The sequence below is a fragment of the Talpa europaea genome, assembly GCF_964194135.1.
Source record: "Talpa europaea genome assembly, chromosome: 14".
In the NCBI taxonomy this organism is placed as follows: domain Eukaryota; kingdom Metazoa; phylum Chordata; class Mammalia; order Eulipotyphla; family Talpidae; genus Talpa; species Talpa europaea.
The window spans coordinates 11,795,715-11,815,236 of record NC_140082.1 but is presented as its reverse complement, the minus strand read 5'-3'; the positions used below and the strand labels follow the sequence as shown (position 1 = coordinate 11,815,236).

At 46.2% G+C, this 19,522-nt stretch overlaps 1 protein-coding gene across 1 annotated transcript; it reads left to right on the top strand.

Moving 5' to 3' along the window:
* Window positions 1-11,456: 11,456 nt before the first annotated feature.
* On the top strand, window positions 11,457-17,543 carry PLA2G1B (phospholipase A2 group IB; the record flags this gene model as incomplete). Its single annotated transcript, XM_084253201.1, has 4 exons — window positions 11,457-11,490; window positions 12,807-12,966; window positions 13,449-13,579; window positions 17,419-17,543. 4 exons carry the CDS (start codon window positions 11,457-11,459, stop codon window positions 17,541-17,543), a joined length of 450 nt encoding a protein of 149 aa, XP_084109327.1.
* Between the last annotated feature and the right edge of the window lie 1,979 nt (window positions 17,544-19,522).

Sequence of the window (19,522 nt, the reverse complement as noted above, 5' to 3'; positions counted from 1 at the left end):
CCCAGGCCGCAGGGGGCAAGGGGCCAGGTGCCCCCCACCAGCTGAGAACAAATTGTCTATGTGGGTGTGGGCCCCTGGCCACCTCCCTCCAGCCCTGGAGAGGACAGGGCTGCGTAGGCCAGGCCGAGCCCCTGGAAGCATCCTGTCCTGTATCATATGTAAATACTGTGAGGTGACGCCCCCACCCTCTCTAAGGCCTGTTGGGGGTGAGGGCATCGCTTTGCCCCACCCGGCAAAGGTCTCCCCCCATGTTTCTGCCCCCTCCTCAGACACCGTTACTGTAAGCTTGCAGGCCTCAACTGTGGCCAAGGCAGGCCCGCTCTCTCAGGCCCTAGGGGTCAAGGCCTTGGACCTGCTCACCCCGAAAACCCAGTGTGGGGTATGGGGCGAGGGAAGAGTAGGGCTCGCCCTGACCGCTGCTGGAAAGGAATTAACTCTCCAAAGGTCTCCCCCTGCCCCCAGCCTAGGTTGGGCCATCATGGTTTCTGCTCTGAGTCCCCCCAACCCCATGAGTGGGCATCAGGGGCACTTTGGGAAGGTGGACCCTAGGGGAAAGCAAAGGGCTTCTCAGGGAACCCCCACATTCTCTCACTGAAGTTTCCCACCAGGGCAGTCCCCTGGAAAGAGCCCTTTGGCAGCCCTGAGTCCCTGAGCCCCCGTCAAAGGAAAAAGGGGCTCAGAGCCTTGACTTTTCTTGAACTGGAGTGACCCGGCTGGTGAGGCAGGGCAGAGGCCCACCCACCGCTGTCATCCCGTCTCTGTTTCCCCCTCCCCCAGGTCTGAGGCTGGGGACCTAATCTCCCTTCTCCCTCATATTCCCCACCCCTGAAAACCCCCTTTGGAGAGTTAATTGTCTGTGTGAGGTGCTTAACCTATTAGCCCTGAGAACACAAAGCAATAATCTTTGTTACTGAGATGCGCGGCTATTCATGGTTTTTTTTTAATGTTTCCTAATAAAAGAAAGCTGCATTTTATTGGTTTTTATTTTTAATTTTCTACACGTTTGAGCTGAGTCACGAGAGACTTGGCTTCCCTTTCCTCCCCTCCCCTGGACCCCACCCCCATCCCGCAGGGCCCACCCTTGGGCTAAGGGCCCTGGAATTCCGTTTTCTGATTTGTTTGGGGAATTTTTAAAAAAGATGTTACAGGGTGTTTCGAAGCCAGCAAGTTACCACCCTCCGGTGTCTCTTCTCTCCACATCTGTAACTTCTTTTTCCAGGTTTTATTTTCAGTTTTAAATTCCTAATAAATTATTTGAAAACGGCTCTGGGCTCATGAATGTCTTGTGTCTCTGTGTGTCCAGGTCCAGGCCCCCCAGTGAGACCACCCCCCCCCCCTTACTGCCCTCACCCACTCCTGTTTTCCCACTTTCCATTGGCTCATCTCCATATCTGGCTTCTTGACCAGCATTGACAGTGAGCTACCGCTTCACACCCATTTGGATGACCTTTATTTATTTTCCAGTTTCCTGGTTGGTCAATGCCATCTGGACACAATGATCCAATGGGTTGTCACTAGAACTAACAAAAGTGTACTTTTATGAAACTTGGGTAAAATGTTCCTACCATTCAAATTTAACCTAGGACTGTCAGTCCGTTAACAGGTATTTGTACACTATGTTCATTACATTAATCATGACAGTCAAAAGGTGGAAACAATCTTAAGTGTTCATAACAGGTAAATGGATAAGCAAACTATGGTCTATCCATGCAATGGAATAGTATGCAGTCACATAAAGGGATGAGGTACTGGCACAGGCTATGACATAGATGAACCATGAAGACATTATGCTAAGAGGAAGAAACCAGACAAAAAAGGACAAATATTGCATGATGCCATTTATATGAAGTATCTAGGATGGGTAATCAGAGAGGCAGGATGAAGAAGTTACCAGGGGCTTGGAAGATGGAGGGGTGGGGAGTTACTCCTTAATGGTTACAGCTTGCAGTAATGAAAAGTTTTGGAAATAGTGGCTGCATTGTGAATTCAAGCCTCTGAACTGTACTTTAAAGTGGTAAAAAAGGTAAATTGAATGTATATTCTACCATTACAAAAAAAAAAAAAATTTGTTTTGAAGAAGCTTAGCCCCAGATGCCCTTACTATGGTTTGCCTTTAACCCTAAGTGAAGTCCAAGAGTGGCAGTGTGGGAAGGCAGCTCAGCGGGATGGGTTGCCAAGTGGTTAGATCTGTGGTTTTCAGCACCTGGCTTCCCTCTCTAGCTAAAGGAAATTGAGCTCTCTGGGCCTCCTTTTTTTTTTTTTTTTCCCCAATCTGTCAAAGGGGAATGATAAAGAAGTTAGATATAAAAGGCCCCATGTTGTAAGAAACCATTTCTATGAAAAACCCGGAAGAGGTAAATCCATAGGGACAGAAGACAGATTGGTAAGGACTGAAGGGAGAGGGAAGGCGGAATTGCTTACTGGTTAAAGGATTTCCTCTGGGCCTTCGAAAATGTTTTCAAATTAGAATTGGTAGTGTTCCAGCACTGTGAAGGTACTAAATGGCACAGAATTGTTCACTTTAAAATGGTTGATTTCATATTATGTGAATTTCTCCTCAATAAAAATGTAAAGAGGATCACAGCAGTAACTCAGGTGGTTAAGAATGAAATGGAAGGGGGCCTCTCTGGTGGTGCAAGGGGTTAAGAAGCAGCACTGTGAAGCTATCTGCAGCCACCCCAGTATGAGTTCAGTCCCTGGCCAGGTAGGTGACCCACAAGGTGCAGCAGACCTCTCCTATCTCGCCCGCTGCTCCCCTCAGCAGTGTATTTCTGTTCTGTTCTGCTCCCCACTCTGGTGAATGCTCTCACCCCCCGCACCTGTGGCTTGTACCCCATTTCTTTTTTTTTCCTTTTTTTTTTTTAATTTTTATCTATGCATACAAGAGCTGGGGTACAGGCCAGAGATGTGGGGGGTGAGAGGATTCATCAGAGACAGAATGGGGAACAGAACAGGCAGACTGACTGAAATACACTGCTGAGGGGAGCAGCAGGCGAGTCAGGAGAGGTCTGTTTCGCCATGTGGTTTCTCCCTGGCTGGCTGGGGATCGAACTCGTGCTGCAGAGGCTGCAGATTGCTTCATAGTGTGGTGCTTAACCCCTTGCGCCATCAGGGAGGCCCTGTACCCCATTTCTTGTATGCATCAATAAATAAATCTTACAAAAAAAATGAAATGGAAGTTGAGCATAGGACTCAGCACCAGGCAAGGTGCAAACTAAGTCCTAGGGAAATGTAGTTGCACTTAATATCAGGCTGGCCATGCATGATTGGAGCCTGGCAGTGACCTCCTGCTTCCCAGCAGGCCCAACAGCTGGTGGGTCATGTATTCATTCAACAAACATTCCCTTAGCATCTAGTGTGCACCAGACACTGACTTACACCGACTTACACAGTAAGTGGGTGACTGGACTGTCATGCTTCGTGGGGACTTTTCTGGTTTGAAAACAGGAAGCTCCAAAATTCCAGGAACCATTCAGGGCCAGGAAAACCAGGATAATCATTGACCCTAAAGCACTGATGTTGTATGAGTATGTGTGTGTGGGGAAGAGGGGTGTCATGTTCACCTGACAGCTGAAAGAAGAGTAAGAAGCAGTGGCAAGGGAGCATATCGGGAGCAGAGACAAGGAAGGACAAAAGCCCTGGAATGGGAAGAAGCAAGATGCCTGTTAGGTAGGTGAACAAAGGCCCATAGTGTGTGTGTGTATGGGGGGGTATCTCAGCCCAGGAAAGAGGAAATGTCCCCATTTACCACAAAAAGAAAGGCGATCAGGGCCTCCCTGGTGGCACAAGGGGTTAAGACGCAAGCTATGAAGCTGTCCGCAGCCACTGCAGCACAAGTTCCATCCTCAGCCAGCCGGGGAGCTACCCACATGGCATAGCAGACCTCTTCTGTCTCACCCGCTGCTCCTCTCTGCAGTGTGTTTCAGTCAGTCCTCCTGTTCTTCTCCCCACTCTGTCTCTGGTGAATCCTCTCACCCCCACACCTCTGGCTTGTACCCTAGTTCTTGCATGCATAAATAAATAAATCTTTAAAAAAAAATTCATCCAATGTAACAAAAAGAAAGCAAAGAACCAAATGGAAAAAAAAGGGGGCAGAGAAGATAAATGGACACTTCTCCAGGGAAAACATACAGATAGCCAATAGGCATATGAAAAAATGCTCATCTTCACTTATTATCAAGGAAATGCAAATCAAAACCATGATGAGATACCATCAGATACCTGTGAGAATGGCCAGTGTCAAAAGACGACCAGAAACAACAACAAGGGCTGGGAAGAGAAAAAAGGAATACTCATACCTTGGGAATGTAGACTGATGCAGCCCTTATGGAAAATGGTACTGAGATTTCTCAAGATATTAAAAAACACATCGGCCATATGATCCAGCAATTCTGCTTCTAGGTATTCTAAAGAATACAAAAACTCTAATTCAAAGGGATAGATGCACTCCTAAGTTCATTGCGGCACTATTTACAACAGCCAAGGTATAGAAACAACCTAAGCGCCCAAGGACAGATGGGTGGATTAGGAAGATGTGGTGTATATTCACAATGGAATACTTACACAGCTATTTAAAAATAAAGGTAGACCTCTTGCCAGCTGGACCTCTGGGCTGTTCCCAGAGCCACTTGGAAGGAGTGAAGGATTTTGGGAGTGGGGCTGGGGGAGTCATGACATAATCTGATTTGCATTTGAAAAGATCATTGCCCACGCAAAGGGAAACAGATTTAAGCAGTCTTAGTGGCAGGGAGTGGGTAGACAGCAGAGACAGCTGCAGTCACCCAGGTAAGAGATCCTGGGAATAGACCAGGGATTTAGAGGGTAAAGAAAGAATGTGCTTGAGAACTGAACTTGGGGAAAGGACTGGAAGGAGAAGGGGTTCAGGAAGACTCATTCCAGAGAGCTCCAAAGATCTGGCCCTTGAGAAAGGTCAGCTTCCTTGAAGACTTGTACTCAATTCGAGAAATATTCTCAGCTGTGCTCAAATGCAGCTGAAGACATGGTGCAGTAAGAGGAGGCATGGAAATCAGCCCCTTGGGGTGATCTGGGTTGAATTAAATCCATTGTTACCAATGGCCTCCTGGGAAACTCCCAACCTTGCCATAGACTGGGTGCAGTGCTTTCTGTGCTTGCAAAGAACATTAATCCTCCCAGCACCCTCATATCCATAGGAAAACAGAGGCTCAGAGATGTGAAATATCTCATCCAAAGTCACATAGCTGCTAAGCAGGGCATGGTGGGACTTCAAAGCTAAATTCTTCTGGTCCCACCATTGCTTTGCTTTGCTTTCTTTTCTTTTTTTTTTTTTTTTTATAGAGGCATGCTTTATTTATTTGTTTGTTTGTTTTGTTTATACATGCACTGGGTACAGTCAGAAGCGCGGGAGGGCGAGAGAATTCACCAGAGCCAGAGCGGGGAGCAGAGCAGGCAGAAGGACCGAAGTACACTGCTGAGGGGAGCAGCGGGCTGCAGGAGAGGTCTGCGCGCCATGCGGGACCCTCTGCCGGTGGCCGGGGAGCAGCCGGGGATCGAACCGGCGCCGCAGAGGCCGCGGGCAGCTTCGCAACCCAGCGCTCAACCACTGCGCCACCGGGGAGGCCCTGCTTTCTTTTCTTTCATACAGTATTTTATTAATACATGTAGCTTATTTGAATACGATCTGAAAAAAACTGATGATAAAAAGGTAATCAAAGGCCTTTGAAAATGGCCAGGGTATTAGATATACTAAGAAATGGACTGTTTTAAGTGTGAAGTGTGATGATGGCATTGTAACCATGCTTTAAAAAATTCCTACTGGGCCTCCCTGGTGGCACAAAGGGTTCAGCACCACACTATGAAGCAATCCACACAGCCTCTGCAGCATGAGTTCGAACGCCGGCCGGCCAGGGAGCAACTCACATGGCGCAGCACAGGAGTGTCTCGCCCTGCTGCTCCCCTCAACAGTGTACTTTGGTCAATCTGCTTGTTCTGTTCCCCTCTCTGTCTCTGGTAAATCCTCTCACCCCCTGCATCTCTGGCCTGTACCCCAGCTCTTGTATGCTTAAATAAATAAATCTTAAAAAAAAAAAAAGAAAGAAATGCTATTAAAAAAAAATTCCTAATGAAAACTTTTCCTCTCAGATCAGGAACTAGGCTAGGATGTCTGTTCTGACCACTTCTGTCCAACATATGGGAGGTCCTAGACAAAGCAATTAGGTAACCAGAAGAAGAACTGGAAGTTATCCAAACTTGGAAAGGAAGAAATAAAATTACCTGTTTGCAGATGACATGATCTTATATGTAAAAAACACTAAAACTGTTAGAATTAATAAAAGTATTCAAAGAAGTTTCAAGATACCAAATTAACACACACATCAATTGTGCTTCTATACACTAATACAGAACGGTCAGAAAAGGAAATTAAGAAAACGATTCCATTTAGAGTAGATTAAAAAATATTTAGGAATAAACAATCAAGATGACAAAAAAACTTACAGAAAACTACCCACCATTGCTGAAAGAAATGAAGGAAGACACAAAAAAGTAGAAAGACATCCTATGTACATGATTTGGATCACTCAATATTGTTGAGATGCCTGTACTACCCAAAGTGATGTATAGATACAGTGTAGTGCCTGTCAAAATCCCAATGGCATTTTGAGCAGAAGTAGAAAAGTTCATTTCAAATTTTACGGAATGTCAAGGGACCCAGAATAATCAAAACAACTTTGAAAAAGTTGGAAGTGTCACAATTCCTGATTGCAATAAATATTACAGAATTATGATAATCAAAATAGTGAGGTACTGGTAGAGAAACAGACATAGGTCAATGAAATAGAACAGAAAGCCCGGAAATATACCCTCTGTTACATGGACAAATGATCTTTGACGAGGATGTCAAGACCATCTAATGTGGAAAGAAAAGTCTTTTCAACAAAGGGTACTGAGAAAATTGGATATCCATGTACTGAAGAATGAAGTTGGACCCTTATCTTACATCACTTACAAAAATAAGCTTAAAATGTTTTTTTTTTTTTTTTTTTGGTAAAGATTTATTTATTTATTTATACAAGCACTGGGTACAGTCAGAAGCGCGGGAGGGCGAGAGAATTCACCAGAGTCAGAGCGGAGAGCAGAGCAGGCAGACTGATGAAATACACTGCTGAGGGAAGCAGTGGGCACAGCAGGAGAGGTCTGCACGCCATGTGGGACCCTCACCCGGTGGCCGGGGATCGAACTGGTGCTGCAGAGGCTGCCGGCAGCTTCGCAGCCTAGCGCTCAACCGCTGTGCCACTGGGGAGGCCCTAGCTTAAAATGTTTTTAAGACCAGAAACAATAAAACTCTTAGAAGAAAACCTGGAGAAATCTTCATGGCCTTGGAGTGGGCAATACTTTTTAGCATATGGCACCAACAGCACAGGCAACAAAAGCAAAAACTGACAGATGGAACTATGTCAAGCTTTGAAACCTTTGTGCACAAAAGGCAACCTGCAGAATGACAGAAAATATTTGCAAATCATCTATCTGATAAGTCTGTGTCCAGCATATCTAAGACCTCCTTCTTTGGGTGGATGGTGGGGGAGACAGAGAATGGATACTGCTAGAACAACTGGATGCTGAGGATGATGGCTGTGGGTGTGGAAAAAAAGGTTTAGGTACTTTAGCAGACTGCCTCAATTTACTCATCTGCAATAGTACTTAATTATTAGCTAATGTCTTTCCTGGCTCAACACTCAAGGGATACTTGCTGCTGCTGCTGCTGCTGTTGCTGCTGCTGCTATTATTAGTATGGCTATTGTTATTATTATTTTTTTAAGATTCATTTTATCCATTCATGCATACAAGAGCTGGGGTGTAGGCCAGAGGAGCAAGGGGTGAGAGAATTCCCCAAAGACAGAGTGGAGAGCAGAACAGGCAGATTGACTGAAATACACTGCTGTGGGGAGCAACGGGCAAGACAGGAGAGGTCTGCTGTGCCATGTGGGTCAGCTCCCTGGCTGGAGATCGAATTCATGCTGCAGTGACTGCCTATAGCTTGATAGTGCTGAGGCTTAACCCCTTGCACCACCGAGGAGGCCTGTTATTATTATTAATGAAGAGAGCCCCGAACTATGGCAGGCAGGTATCCACAGGTCAAATCCTACCTCCACCATTTTCTAGTTAATGTGATTTTGAGCAAATCAATTACACACTCTGAAACAATTTCATCCTCTGTAAAATGGGGAAGATGATAACAATAAAAACCATGTCAGGGCCTCCCTGGTGGTGCAGGTGGTTGAGTGCCGTGCAGTGAAGCTGTCCACAGCCTCTGCAGTGCCGGTTCGATCCCCGCCGGACTTGGAGCAACCCACATGGCGAGCAGAGCTCTCCTGTCTCGCCTGCTGCTCCCCTTAGCAGTGTATTTTGTCAGTCTGCCTGTTCTGTTCCCCGCTCTGTCTCTGGTGAATCCTCTCACCCTCCCGAGCATCTGGCCTATAGCCCTGTTCTTGTATAAATAAAAGAAAATCTGTAAAAAAAAAAAAAAATGTCAGAAGATTGAAAAACCACGTATGTAAAGAAAGCCCTCAAGGGCCTCCCCAGTGGCGCAGCGGTTGAGCTCTGGGTTGCGAAGCTGCCCGCAGCCTCTGCAGCGCCGGTTCGATCCCCGGCTGCTCCCCGGCCACCAGAGGAGGATCCCACATGGTGCGCAGACCTCTCCTGCCGCCCGCTGCTCCCCTCAGCAGTGTACCTCGGTCCTCCTGCCTGCTCTGCTCCCTGCTCTGGCTCTGGTGAATTCTCTCACCCTCCCGCGCTTCTGACTGTACCCAGTGCTTGTATAAATAAAATAAATAAATCTTTAAAAAAAAAAAAAAGGCTCTCAAAATGAAGAAACAAAAAGGCAAGGAAGAAAACCCTCAGCAGCATGCCAAACACATAAAAGCACTTAAAAAACAAACAAACAAACAAATCCACTTACTGGTAGGTTCTTTTAAGCATTTCCTGGAAGCAGGCACCGGGCAGGTGTGACCTTGCTGGAGTGTGGGTATACCGTCACCTGAAGGAGCCAAGAAGCTATCCTTAGCTGTTTTTTCCATGGAGAGTGTGTGTGTTCCATGACTGGAACAGGCTGTACCCACACACCTGCGTAGGGGGGAAGCCTCTGGAGGTCACTGTTCCTAGACAGTAGGGCTCAGCAGGCTGTCCGTGATGGCCTGGTCCATTCCTCTGCCACCTCTGGGGTCCCTGGAGAGGGTCAGATGGCCACATGTAGCCTGTGTCTTTCCGCAGGAGAGGGTTGTGTTTGCCACCTGCCCCGCCCCCATCAGATGGTGTGCCTAAGTCCGAGCGCGAATCACGAAGCACACGTGGGAATTTGTCCTTGAGGACAGCTTGCCCTTGTGGAAGGCCTCCAGCTGGCTGGGGGCATGGGAGAGGAGGGAAGGAGAAAGGACCAAATCTCCTCTGGTCCCAAAGGGCTTTGGGCATTTTCACAGCAGTTCCCTGTCCTCCCTGTCTGAGGGGACAATGAGGTATCAGAAGCACCGGGTCTCTCACCATGGTCCTGCTGTGTGACATTGTGGCAGTTGCTTAACCTCTCTGATCCTCAGTAGGCTTCTCAGTAAAATGGACCTTAGCAGTGGAATTACCTCAGAGGTTTGTGCCAGGTTCTGGGCATGGGGCCTGGCCTAGAGGTCATTAAAACTGATGGCCTTCAAGAATGTGGTAGCTCCAGCTGCTACTCCTTCTTCAGACCACCACAACAGGAGCAGCCCCTGCTCCTCTGTTTTCTTCTAACTCCAACAAACCAACCTCAGAGAAACTGAGCGTTTTGCAGGCTAAGCCTTCCCTTTTCCTGGTCAGCCTTCACTCATTCTGGGGGCTGAAGCAGGACCTTCTGGCAGGCTGATGTGGGGTCCTGAGCACCATCCCTCCAGTAGTTCTTTTTTTTTACTTCTCAGAATTACCGTGATGACTAATCTTTTTTTTTTTTTTTTTTTTTAAGATTTATTTATTTATTTATTTATACAAGCACTGGGTACAGTCAGAAGCGCGGGAGGGTGAGAGAATTCACCAGAGCCAGAGCGGGGAGCAGAGCAGGCAGAAGGACCGAAGGCTGAGGGGAGCAGCGGGTGTCAGGAGAGGTCTGCGCACCATGTGGGACCCTCCTCTGGTGGCCGGGGAGTAGCCGGGGATCGAACCAGGGCTACAGAGCTGTCAACTGCTGCACCACCGGGGAGGCCCCCTCCGGTAGTTCTTACAGCCTCCACCAGCCTCTGGGCCAGCTCCGATCCAGGCTCAGTTCATCCTGAGCAGCACTGCCCGGTGGAAACTTCTGGATGCTGGAAACATGCTCTATCATCGCTGTTCAGTCCAGCAGCCACTAACCACATGTAGCTATTGAACCCTTGAAACGTGGCCAGTGGAAAAAGAGAATCTGATTTTTTATAGTATTTCATTTTAGTAAGTTTAAATAGCCACCTGTACTTAATGACTACCATTTTGCAGAGGTAGGGAGCTCAGGCAAGTGTGAAGAACCCCCTCACGTGAAAGAACCTGGGTCAAATGGGAGCAGAGTCAGGCCCATGCAAATAAGTCACTTCTCCTTTCTGGGCCTCAGTTTTCTCATCTGCTTGCTAAGTGCTATTTGGGGGTTAACTCATTAGCTAGGACACCTTTGTGGGGCTCCTGGATTTGGGGTGAAACAGGGACAACTTCCTGATGGATTACTTCTTTCTGAATGCCTGTACCCAAGAGGAAGTTGAACAGAGACCACAGAATTAGAGTTAGGGCCACTGATGCTGCCCAGCTCACACCTGACAGCCTCCCCTGGTGGAGGGAAATGGGTGCTGGTCTGGGGGAGGCCATTTCCAGCTCGACCCCTCAGTGTCCTCATCTGGCAAGGGGCCAAGACGCATCCCCCGGCCAGAGATGACTAAATAGATATGGCTGTGTGATGAAAATGGCACTTGACCTTCCTTCCCCAGACAGGAGAAAAACATCAAATTCCATCAGAGGAACATGTAGGCCACATCTGACCAGTATTCCCCCAAATTGTCAAGGTCATCCACATAGGGAGTCTGAGAAACTGCCCCAGCCAAGAGGGGTCTGGGGAGATGTGATGAGACAGCAGTCATTTCTTTCCTGTGTCCCAGCTGTTACATGGGGTAGAAAGTTCTTTCCTGCCCACCCCTCCACCAAATATGAAGCTGGGCTGAATGCCAAGGGTAGAGGGAGGGGTCAAAATTCCAAGGTGTCTAAGGAGTCAATTCCAGAAGTAATGCCTTTCATTAGGAGACAAATGCACACTGCTTCCAAACACCCCTCGCTGGCAGAGTTGGCATATTGGTCAAGTTTATTCCAGCACAAACTCAAGGCCAACCAGAAGTCAGCTGGGAGCAAAGCAAACACTCCAGCCTTATCTTGGGGCTGGGAGGCAGTTATAAAGAGGCAGGCAGAGGTGGCTCTATCTTTCTCTCCTTCACCACCTTGACAACACGATGAAAGTCCTCGTGCTTGCTGCTCTGCTCTCAGGTAGGTCTCCCCAAGCCCATTCCCTTTGTGCTAAGAATTTACTCCTTTGGGATGGTGGCCCCGGGTAGAGCAGACAGAGGTTGTTCACAGGCGACAGCCATCAGCTACTGCTTCCTTTCCCCTGGAGTTTAAGCACATGGAGTGGCTCCAGTGTGCACAGCAGATCCAGGAAAGGACAAAGCATGGGTCATAGAGACGATATTGGTGGGTGACTGAGCAGATCCCGCAAGTCACTTACTGCCTCTTCCTTGTAGGACACCAATCTCATAGGGTAGAACTCTGCAAATGGGGCAGAATTTTTTCACTTAGCCAATAGATCATTCACCAAGCACCTACTATGTGCCAGGTACTCTCTTTCATTCACTTATTAGTAATTTCATTCATTTCATTCATATATTTATGGAGGGGCCTATTATATATACGCAGACTCAATGTCAGACTTTGGAGCGTCAAAGCCTTGTCCTTGTGTTTATGGGCCTATATCAGGAATGTTAAATAGACGGATCTCTGCTATGAAGCAAAGGACACAAAGAAAAGTGATAGTAGAGAAGCCACTGATAGTAAAGGCCCTTTTTGAGGAGGTGGCATTTAAGCTATGATCTTCCAGACTTTTGAGAGATGAGATGACAAGTATCCAGGCAGAGGGAACAGCAGGTGCAGGGACCTTGAGGCAGAAAATAGGTTGACCTGTTGAAGATGGATGTCCACACAGGCCTCCTCACTAACTCTACTTCACCCCCCCACCTCACCCAAGTCCCCCATTTTAGAGCTCCAATTTTTCCACCCCTAACATCTCACTTCCTAATTTATTACATTTATGTCTTCTTGTTTCCGTCCCCCCCGCACTAGGATATAAGTTCAATGAGGTGATAGACTTTTAAAAAATATTTATTTATGCATACAAGAGCTGGGATGTAGGCCAGAGGGGTGTGTGTGTGTTGGGGGGGGGGGGTTCACCAGAGACAGAGTGGGGAGCAGAACAGGAAAACTGACTGAAACACACTGCTGAGGGGGGCAGTGGGTGAGACAGGAGAGGTCTGCTGTGCCATGTGGGTAGATCCCTGGCTGGTCCAGGGATCGAACTCATGCTTCAGTGGCTGCGGATAGTTCATAGTGCTGAGACCTAACCCTCTGCATCACCAGGGAGGCCCCAAATTGAAGTTTTTCGTAAAATTTTCTTTCTCTCACTTCATCAGGTTCTCATGTCAGTTGTCTTCTGAAGAGGCTCGGGGTCGAGCCGGGGTTAGGGGAAGAGCGTGGGGCCTGAGACACAGGGGCACTGGACGGATTTGAACTCTCCCTGTGTCTTCTTGCAGTGGCCGCTGCGGAGAGCAGCGAAGACTCACGGTCAGTGCTGCAACTCCGCCAAATGATCAAGTGCACGATCCCCGACAGTAACCCGGCGCTGGACTTCGCTGACTACGGCTGCTACTGCGGCCTGGGTGGATACGGCACCCCCGTGGATGCACTGGACAGGTAAGTGATGGATCCGCGGGAAGAGTGGAGAGCCCGCGGGGCGGAGGGAGGGCGCAAGTCAAGGATCTCCCGAGCTGGTACAGAAAGGGAGCTTGCACATTTACTAAGGATCGTATTGCATAGAGTCACATAAAGAAATGGGTTCCAAGAGGACCCTAAGGCGGAATGTCGGAGATGCAAAGTAGCGGGTGCTGCTGCCCCCTGGTGACAGGACGCTGCAACACAAGACGTCGCAGCTACGATTCAATTGTCATCTCTAGCTATAAAGTTATCACAGCATCCACAGAATATGGAATATGATAGGGCTGTATTCCTGCAATCATTTGAAAATCGTCTTCACTAAACACTGTACGGGATTTACTTTTTTTTAACCTTGCTGATCATGCCAGTTAAAACATCCCCATCTGTCTGAGAGAGCAAATGCAGGGTGATACTGGCTCCTGGCCACTGTGCTGTCTCAGCTCTGTCCCTTCTTTCTCCAGGTGCTGCCAGGTACACGACGAATGCTACTCGAAATCCAGGAAATTGGAAAGCTGTAGATACATCCTGGACAACCCCTACACCAGAAGATACTCGTTCTCATGCTCTGGCACAGAGGTCACCTGCAACAGCAGTAGGTTTACCCCCTTGTTGGCTGAAAGACCTTCAGTGTATTTGAGGGTGATCTAATAGTAATGACAGACACTATTTAGCTATGATTTTCCGGGTGCCAGGCAGTGTCTGCTTTAATCCTCACAATGACCCTATTGGATAGGTAATGTTACTATGCCCACTTTACAGATGTGGATACTGAGGCTCAGCAGGCTGAGCCATTTGTGATGGTGTTTGGCTTTTGAATACAAGACTATATACTCCAAGTATATAGTAATACTCCAGTACTATTTACTTCTGTACTGCTTTGTTATTTAATAAAAATAGCTTAGAACCAGCATTTATTAGGTTCTTATACATGCCAAGTATTAGGTTAGGCAGGGGTAAGATTGGTTATATTAACCCCATTTTACAGGAACTGAGACTCAAAAATCATCACTTGCCTCAAATCACACATCTTTTAAGTAGTAGAATGGGTATTTGGACCCAGTTGCTCCTGATTTCAAAGGTTCCACTTTGATGACTAAGTCATGCAGCACACACGGTGAGGTGTGTCCCCACCCAGGCAGCTCTGACAGACAGGCAATGTACATGCCAGACCATCATTCTGAATTTTCACTGCCCTCCCCTTTGCACTCACCAACAGATCCACTTTTCAAAACTGTAAGATAATATTGGAATAACCATTATTCAATCCCAACACCGCCAAGAAAACATTACTGAATCCCACTATCCTATGAGATATAAAAATACCACCATGAGGCCTCCATGCTTTTGCCCCTATGCTTGGAATAAGGTTGTTTTTAAAGATTTAAAAGATTTACTCTAAAGATTTATTTTATTTATTTTTAAAGATTTATTTAAAAGATTTATTTTATTTTTTTATTAATCTTTTTTTTAAGATTTTTATTTATTTATGTATACAAGCACTGGGTACAGTCAGGAGCGCGGGAGGGTGAGAGAATTCACCAGAGCCAGAGTGGAGAACAGAACAGGCAAACCAACAAAATACACTGCTGAGGGGAGCAGCGGGCATGGCAGGAGAGGTCTGCGTGCCATGTGGGACCCTCGCCAGTGGCTGGGGATCGAACTGGCGCTGCAGAGGCTGCAGGCAGCTTCGCAGCCCAGTGCTCAACCTGTGCGCCACCCAGGAGGCACTAAAGATTTGTTTTAAAGATTTATTTTATTTATTTATGCATACAAGAGCTGGGGTGCAGGCCAGAGGTGCAGGGGGTGAGAGGATTCACCAGAGACAGAGTGGGGAGCAGAACAGGCAAATCTATAGAAATACACTGCTGAGGGAAGCAGCGGGTAAGATAGGAAAGGTCTGCTGCACCATGTGGATCACCTCCCTGGCCAGGGATCATACTCATGCTGTTGTGGCTGCGGATAGCTTCATAGTGCTGAGACTTAACCCCTTGCGCCACCAGGGAGGCCCCTGCTTGGAATAAGGTTTATACTCATCATAGCGAGTCACACACTGGCCTCAAGTCCTCTGTTCCTTCCACATCAAACACTTTCCACCACGAACCGCTTGGGCACATTCCAGGTGTGTCTTCAGACACTGCTGAGGGGAGTAGCAGGCAAGCCAGGATAGGTCTGCTGCACCATGTGGGTCAGCTCCCTGGCCAGGGATAGAACTCATGCCGTAGTGATTGCCGATAGCTTGATAGCTCTGAGACTTTAACTCCTGCGCCACCAGGGAGGCCCTAGATTTCATTTTCACAGTGAGGTCTCTGGCCATCATCTTTTAAATCACATATACACTCCCTCCACCATTCTCTATCTCTGTTCTCTGAGAAGTCCACAGGACTTCTCAACATCTGATATATTTATTTCTTTACTTTCTGTCTCTCCACTAGCAAGGATTGTTGTCTACTGTCATCACTGCTCTATCCCCAGAATCTAGAACAATGTCTGGCATAGAGTAGGTGCTCAGTAAATATTTGCTGAATGCACAGTCTAGGTACAATACTGCATTTTGCCCTTCTCGTGCCATGGATACTTACCTTCTTTTGACTTATTGTCATTTCATAACCATTTCCCATCTGACTTCAAAGTCATCATTCTTTCTCTATTCATCACTGCATAGCATGCCTCAATTTGCTTATACAGGCCACTGTTAACAGACAGTTTGGTTTTGATTCACTATAGAAAGCCAAATAAATAGAAACCATATTTTTGCACTACTTGATAAGCGTTCTTTTCTATGGATTCCAGGTTCCTTTACAAATCTTATGAAAGCTATGATCACACACATACACCCTTTGGGAAATAATTTTTTTTAAAGCAGGTGCTTCCCTCCCTCCCTCCTCCCCCAAAAAGCATGTCAAAAAGCTTGCATTATAGGGTATTAATTCATATTAATAAATAATAATTTGCTAAATAATTATCTAGTTGTGCACACTGTATAATCTAAGCGCTGATTTATGCTTTTTAAAAAAAGATTTATTTATTTTTATACAAGAACTGGGGCATAGGTCAGAGGCATGGGAGGATGAGAGGATTCACCGAGACAGAGCAGGAACCAGAACAGGCAGACAGACCGAAAGCACTGCTGAGGGGAGCAGCGGGTGAGACAGGAGAGGTCTGCCTTGCCTTGTGGGAATCTCTCTGGCCGGCCAGGAATCAAACCCATGCTGCAGAGGCTGTGGACAGCTTCACAGTACTTTGCCAACCCACTGCGCCATGGGGGAGGCCCCTGATTTATGCTTTAATGGGCTTTCACTAGATTAGGAAACACATATTTTCAGAAAAAAGGATCAGAGAGAGAAAACTTTAATAAGATGATTAAAGGTGAGCAAAGCACATTATCAAATTACAGACAGTAAAATTCAAATGAATTTTAAATGTTATCTTTGCTGTTTCTTTTGATTATGAAAGTAAACAAGGCCAAACTAATGTAATTTCAAGAGCTACAGAAAGTCATGGATAGTAAAAGGCACCAATAATTCTACTCCTCAAAGATAACCAGTTAGCTGAATATCACCTTTCAAATATTGGGACATAGACTAGCTATTTTTTTCCTTAGTGAACTATCTTGATATCATTATTACATATAGATATGTTTAATTTTTTAGAATGTAACATTCTATTGTAACAATATTCTATCGTTTTTATTTTTTAAGATTTATTTATTTATACAAGGGTACAAATTTACTGGGGTGCAGGCCAGAGGTGCGGGAGGGTAAGAGAATTCATCAGAGACAGAGGGGGAGCAGAATAGGCAGATGGACCGAAAACACTGCTGAGGGGAGCAGCAGGAGAGACAGGAGAGGTCTGCCGCACCATGTGGGTATCTCCCTGGCCGGCTGGGAATCAAATCCACACTGCAGAAGCTGCGGACAGCTTCACAGTGCTGCGCTCAACCCACTGTGCCACCAGGGAGGCCCAGTAGTTTTTTAAACGTGATTTAATGCTGAGAAATTGGCTCACTAAACTCTCCTAAGTTGAAATGTACAATCCCTTGCAACACTGAGTATATGTTTTAGTGTTTTCCATACATTCACAATTGCTTGCCTATGTTATCAGAGATCTGTGGAGCCTGAAAGCTATCCGGGCATTTTAGGGGTTCAAAGTAGAGAGGATTTTCCAAAAGGCTACTATCACCCCTGCCACGTAAGACACAGGTTGCCCAGTTAAATTGGACTTTCACATAAACAACGAATAATTTGCTAGTCTATGTCCCAAATATTGCATTCATTGTTTATCTGTAACTCTGATACTTTTATTTGCTTAGTATGTCCACCTTAAATCTGCAATGGCAAAGCCACTGGATTATTCTGGTCAATTCTATCTGCCCCTGGTTTGTACAAAGCAGGATCCACCTGAGCTGAGTCAGTTCCTCTTGCTCTTTTCCAGGTAAAAACAATGAGTGCCAGGAATTCCTCTGCAATTGTGACCGTACTGCTGCCATCTGCTTTTCCCAGTCCCCATATAACAAAGAATACCACAATCTGGATCTCGACAAGTTCTGTCAGAAATAAATACTGCCTCTGAAAAGAGTTCTGCCCTACCTGCCTCGTGGCTTCCCTGTTACACTGTGCCCTCTAATAAAGCACCTATTAAAAGCCTCATGTTTGGAGATTTTTACTCTGTTGAACATGACTAAGTCTCTTCCTTGTCCTTGGTGAGCATCATTCCTTCCAGTCTCAAAAGTTGAATGAGAGGGATATTTCCAGGAAGCAAGTATCATGAGATCTGAATAATGATTTCTACCACCATCTACCAATAATTTACTCTGTGCCAGGACTATGTGTCTCTGAAGCCTCTGGGTAATCCCATGAGGTTTTGACACTATTAGCAAATCCTATTGTTCTAAGCTGAGGCTCAAGAGAAGTCATTTGTCCAAAGCTATACATCTAGTAAGTAGATGCAAAGAAGGGATTCGAACCCAATGTATCTGGATCTGGCAACAGAACACACATTTACCCTGCCTGCCCTGTCTGAAGCTCTGGGCTTTTGTCTCCATCTTAGTCAAATCTTGTCCCCTCTTTTGTTTTTCTGCCTCCATTTTCAACTGTGTTAAACCATTTTTTTCTACAACATCTTTCCTTACGAAACCCTTGGAAAGGTTTCACCACACATGACAAGGTGATTTTCACATTGTAGCCATCAAACATAATAAATAATAACTTCTGCTTCTTGAGCACTTACTGCATATAGCCCTGTGCTAAGGACCTTCCACACCTCATCATGCTAAATGTTCAAACCAGCCCTGTGAGGTGGATATTAGTTGCCCCCATTTTAGGCTGAGGAACTACACACTCAGAGAAGTTAAGTCACTTGGCTGAAATCACATAGACAGCAGTCAGGATTTGACCAGATTTGTCTGATGGCAATGCCTGAGCTCTTAACCACTAAGTCACTTGGCCAAGTTTCTCCACCAGTATTTATGATTACACTGGCACTGAAATTCAGCAAAGAGAGTGTTGGAGGTGCAGAGAAGGGAAGTGAATTAAGAAAGCAAAGACGAGGGGCCTCCCTGTTGGCACAAGGGTTAAGCACCCCACTACGAAGCAATCTGCAGCCTTTGCAGTAGGAGTTCAATCCCCAGCCAGCCAGGGAGCAATCCACATGGCGAAGCAGACCTCTCCTGTCTCTCCCGCTGCTCCCCTCCACAGTGTTTTCAGTCAATCCGCCTGTTCTGTTCCCCTCTCTGTCTCTGGTGAATCCTCTCATTGTCCGCATCTCTGGCCTGTACCCCAGCTTGTGTATGCATAAATAAATAAATCTTTAAAAAAATGAGATCTTTAAAAAAATAAATCTTTTAAAAAATCTCAAAGATGAGAGAGGGTTATTTGGCTATGAGGAGCCACTCTAGTTCCCCTACCCCATACACATCCCCACTCTAGTTTTAAAACACTGGGGACTGACAGATAGCATCTACCACTGGGTAGCAAAGGATCTTCTGTTTGAAAAAGGGAGTGTGAGCAGATTTGTCTTTTGATCTAGTAATTTCTCCTCCTTTCATTCAGCTTAATGAATATTTATTAAACACTAACTTTGGGTCAGGCACTGTATAAAATGCTGGGAATACAAGGTATTTGGGGCTGCTGTCAAGACAATGACGGATTGTTGGTAGCTACCAGCATTTCATCTTCTCTGTCTTTCTCCCCTTCCTCTTCAAACTGGCAAATGTTTTAACATATATACTACTCTCTAAGGCCCAGGCTGTGCCAAGCATTTTGCACAATTATCTTGTCATCCTCACAACAGCTATATAGTTGTAGGTGCTATTATGTTCTTTTACAGATGAGGAAACCGGTTCAAAGAAGCAAGTGAGATGGCACACTCAAGCAAATGAGTATGCCATCATTTATAGTGGCATATGTGAGACTGGAACCTAATCTGGATAACTTAGAGGAGAAGTGTCATGGGACTGAATTTGCTGAAAGCATAGTGAGGTGTTTTAATAATCCCTTTTATAATAATCCCAACCCACCTAGTACTATACTTGACAAAG